This window comes from Nothoprocta perdicaria, unplaced genomic scaffold (genome assembly GCF_003342845.1).
Source record: "Nothoprocta perdicaria isolate Ctin4 unplaced genomic scaffold, notPer1 scaffold_937, whole genome shotgun sequence".
Lineage (NCBI taxonomy): Eukaryota > Metazoa > Chordata > Aves > Tinamiformes > Tinamidae > Nothoprocta > Nothoprocta perdicaria.
The window spans coordinates 6,148-10,568 of NW_020456240.1; the positions used below are offsets into that span (position 1 = coordinate 6,148).

General features: G+C 69.4%; 1 protein-coding gene across 1 annotated transcript in view; it reads right to left on the minus strand.

Annotated features, from left to right (window-relative positions):
• LOC112958980 (chromodomain-helicase-DNA-binding protein 3-like) overlaps window positions 1–4,117 on the minus strand; it is a gene marked incomplete at both ends in the record, with an annotated part of 7,339 nt that extends 3,222 nt beyond the window's left edge. The window contains 2 exons of the mRNA XM_026052929.1: window positions 1,852–2,051; window positions 3,935–4,117. Coding sequence (XP_025908714.1) covers window positions 1,852–2,051; window positions 3,935–4,117 — 383 coding nt within the window. The remainder of the gene's footprint in view (window positions 1–1,851; window positions 2,052–3,934) is intronic.
• Window positions 4,118–4,421: the final 304 nt, after the last annotated feature.

The window sequence follows — 4,421 nt, forward strand, 5'->3', positions numbered from 1 at the left end:
GGACACCCAAGGGACACACTCACACAGTGGACCTGGCCCCTGCAGTCCAGGCTGCAGGGGAACATGATGGGGACACCCACGGGTAACAGGGACACGCATGGGTGATGGGGGACACCCATGGGTGTTGTCACAGTACCACATGGTGGCACTGCCTCCTACGGTCCACACYGAGTGGGGGACCCATGGTGACACCGGGGCACCCAGGGGTGACAGGGGACACCCACGGGGACAGAGACASCCCCCGGTCACTCATGTGTCAGTGGGACACCCACGGGTGACACTCGTGGGTGGCAGGAGCACACAGGGTGCCATGGAGCAGTCGCGTCGGCAGGTGGCACCAGCTGCCACCATAAGATGGAACCGGGGTGGGGACATGGGGACATCTGGGAGGGGAGGGGGCGGAGTCACCCAGGACAGGGCCACCCAGGGAGGGGCTGGGGTCACCTGGGGACAGGGCCACCCAGACAGGGTCTGGGGTCACCTGGGGACAGGGCCACCCAGACAGGACCTGGGGTCACCTGGGGACCGGGGGTCACCTGGGGACAGGGCCACCCAGACAGGGTCTGGGGTCAGCTGGGGACAGGGACAGGGGTCACCTGGGGACAGGGCCACCCAGACAGGACCTGGGGTCACCTGGGGACAGTGGAACTTGGACAGGACCTGGGGTCACCTGGGGACGGGGACACCCGGACAGGAGCCGGGGTCACCCGGGGACACGGACCTGGGGTCACCTGGACAAAGGGACACCCGGACAGGAAGCGGGGTCAGTTGGGGACACCCAGGCGGGAGCCAGGGTCACCTGGGGACGAGCACCCAGGGTCACCCGGGGATGGGGACCCCCACACAGAAGCTGGGGTCCCTTGGGGACAAGGAGGCACCACTAAGGACACCCGGACAGGAGCGGGGTCACCCAAGGACGGGAACCCCCCGACGGGAGCTGAGACCACTTGGGGACAGGGACGGCGGGTGGCACCAGGGGACACCAGGGGACAGCAAGTCCACGAGGGGCCATGGGGTCCCCCAGGGTCCCCAAGGGTGCCCAAGGGTCCCCGGACACCTGCATCCTGCCCTGTAGCCCCTGGGCCACGTCCACGAGGTGCCCATGGGGACACCCAAGGGTGCAGGAGGAGGCTCCAGGGGCACCCAGAGGTGCTCAGGAGGCCCCAAGGGTGCTCAGGAAGGTGCCCAGGAGGACCCAAGGGTGCCCAGGGGCACCCAGAGGTGCTCAGGAGGCCCTAAAGGTGCTCAAGGGGTGCCCAAGGGTGCTCAGGAAGGTGTTCAGGAGGCCCCATGGGTGCCCAGGGGGTGCCCGGGGCACCCAGCGGTGCCCAGGAGGCCCCAAGGGTGCTCAGAAGTCACCAAGGCTCCCTTAGCAACACCCAAGGGTGCCCGAGGACGCCCCCAACTCCCCCCCCACCCCAAGCCCCACATGGCGACAGAGCCACACGGGGTCAGAGCCACACAGGGCACTCCTGGCAGCACCCCTGGGTGCCTGGCACCAACCTGTGGTTGATGATGTGCTGCAGCACCCTTGGGTGCAGCACCCACCTGCGGTTGATGATGCAGTGCAGGGTCCCCCCAAGCCCCGCAGCACTCTTGGGTGCTCGGCACCCACCTGTGGTTGATGATGCGGTGCAGAGCCCCACAGCACCCCTGGGTGCAGCACCCCCTGTAACACCAGCCGCCCCGCAGCACCCCTGGGTGCAGCACCCACCTGTGGTTGATGACCCGTCATCCACTCGGGCTTGATGCCGTAGCGGTAGAAGCTCCTCCATGGTGCCCACCCCGCACCCCGCAGCACCCACCCTGTGCCCGCTGCCGCCCCGCAGCACCCTTGGGTGCAGCACCCACCTGTGGTTGATGATGCGGTGCACCGTCATCCACTCGGGCTTGATGCCGTAGCGGTAGAAGCGCTCCTCCATGGCGCCGCGGCCGGCGCGCCGCTCGCCCTTGCCGTCGTCGTCGCCCGAGCCGTAGTCGAGCGCCGGCGGCTCCTCCATGTCGTTCTTGCGCTGGTAGTTGCGGTACATGACGAGGTGGAAGATCTCCAGCTGCGGGGACACGCGCGGTGGCCCTGTCACCGTCACCGGCGCTGGCAGCGGCGCCACGGGCAGCGCGGCACCGCGGGCAGCGGCGACACCCGCGCACGGGGACACGCGGGACGGCGGGAGCTCGACATGGGTGTCCCCAGGGGCACCCATGCACGGGGACACAGGGAGCAGGACAGGGGTGTCCCCAGTGCCACCCGCACACAGGGACACAGGGAGCAGGACAGGGGTGTCCCCAGTGTCACCCGCACACGGGGACACGCGGGACGGCGGGAGCTTGACAGGGGTGTCCCCAGGGGCACCCATGCACGGGGACACAGGGAGCAGGACAGGGGTGTCCCCAGTGTCACCCGCACACAGGGACACAGGGAGCGGGACATGGGTGTCCCCAGGGGTACCCATGCACAGGGACACGCAGGACAACGGGAGCTCGACATGGGTGTCCCCAGCGCCACCTGGGCACAGGGACACCCGGAGCAGGACAGGGGTGTCCCCAGTGCCACCCGCACACAGGGACACAGGGATCAGGACAGGGGTGTCCCCAGTGTCACCCGCACACGGGGACACATGGGTCCCCATGGGTTGACATGGGTGTCCCCGGCGTCACCTGGGTGCAGGGACACAGGGAGCAGGACAAGGGTGTCCCCAGTGCCACCCGCGCACGGGGACACAGGGATCAGGACAGGGGTGTCCCCAGTGTCACCCGCACACGGGGACACGTGGGTCCCCATGGGTTGACATGGGTGTCCCCGGCGTCACCTGGGTGCAGGGACACAGGGAGCAGGACAGGGGTGTCCCCAGTGTCACCCGCACATGGGGACACGCAGGACTGCAGGGGCTGGGTGGGGGTGTCCCCAGGGGCACCCAGGGATGGGGACATCTGGGAGAGCAGAGCCTGGATGCGGGTGTCCGCAGTGTCCCCTGGGTGCAGGGACAGGACAGGAGTGTCCCTGCGGACACCTGGGATTGCAAGGCCTGGATGCAGGTGTCCGCAGGGCCACACGAGCACCACCCAAGGACACGGACACCCCGGACAACAGGATGTCCCCAACGCTGGGGACGTCAAAGCCCACACACGGGTGCCCCGTGCGTCCACAGATGTCCCCAACACTGGGGACAGCCTGGCGCACACGTGGGTGCCCGAGTTGGTGTGGGTGTCCCCAACCCTGGGGCACCCCACGGGTCCATGCGGGTATCCCCAATGCGGACGTGTCCCCAGGGGGCTGCAAGTGTCCCCAACGCTAGGGACACCCCAACGCGGGCACGGGTGTCCCCAGGTCTGCTCAGGTGTCCCCAACACGGAGGACACCCCGGCGTGGACAGGGCTGACCCATGCACACAGGTGTCCCCGACGCGGCCGTGGGCGCCCCATGGGTCTGCACATGTCCCCAACACAGGGGACACCCCAACGCTGAGGACACCCCGTGCGCTCATGGGGGTGTCCCCGCCACGGCCATGGACACCCCGTGCGCTCACACGGGTGTCCCCGACGCTGAGGACACCCTGCGTGTTTGTGCGGGTGTCCCCGACGCGGCACGGGCGCCCGCGCGCTCCTGGGGGTGTCCCCAACACTGAGGACACCCTGCGTGTTTGTGCGGGTGTCCCCGATGTGGCGCAGGCGCCCGCACGCTCCTGGGGGTGTCCCCGACGCTGAGGACACCCGACGTGCTTGTGCGGGTGTCCCCGCCGCTGAGGACACCCTGCGTGCTTGTGCGGGTGTCCCCGATGTGGCGCGGGCGCCCGCGCGCTCATGGGGGTGTCCCCGCCGCTGAGGACACCCTGCGTGTTTGTGCAGGTGTCCCCGATGTGGCGCAGGCGCCCGCGCGCTCATGGGGGTGTCCCCGCCGCGGGCGCTGTCCCCTGTCCCGTCGCCCGTGCGCCGTCACCTGCAGCTCCTTGATCCAGGAGCAGTGCCAGTAGGAGAGGCCGACCCACTTGACGAAGAACTCGCGCTCGGAGCGGCCCTGCAGCCCCTTGGGGTGCCCGTCGGCGGGGGCACCCACGGGTGCCGGCGGCTCCCCCCAGCGCCAGTAGAGGATCTTCTGCACGCGGCCCTTGAGCACGGGGCACTGCGGGGGACGCAGCTGGGTCGGCCCCTCGTGGCCACATTGTCCCCGCGCTGTCCCCACGCCACCAGGGTCCCGACGCCGCGTCCCCGTACCGTCCCCGCGCTGTCCCCACTCTCCTCGCGCTGTCCCCATGCAGTCCCTGTGCTGTCCTTGTGCCACATCCATGTCCCTGTGCCGTCCCCATGTCCCCATGCTGTCCCCACACCGTCCCGGCGCCAGATCCGTGTCCCCACGCCATCCCCACGCTGTGCCCATGTCCCCACACCATCCCCATGCCATCCCCACGCTGTCCCCACGCCATCCC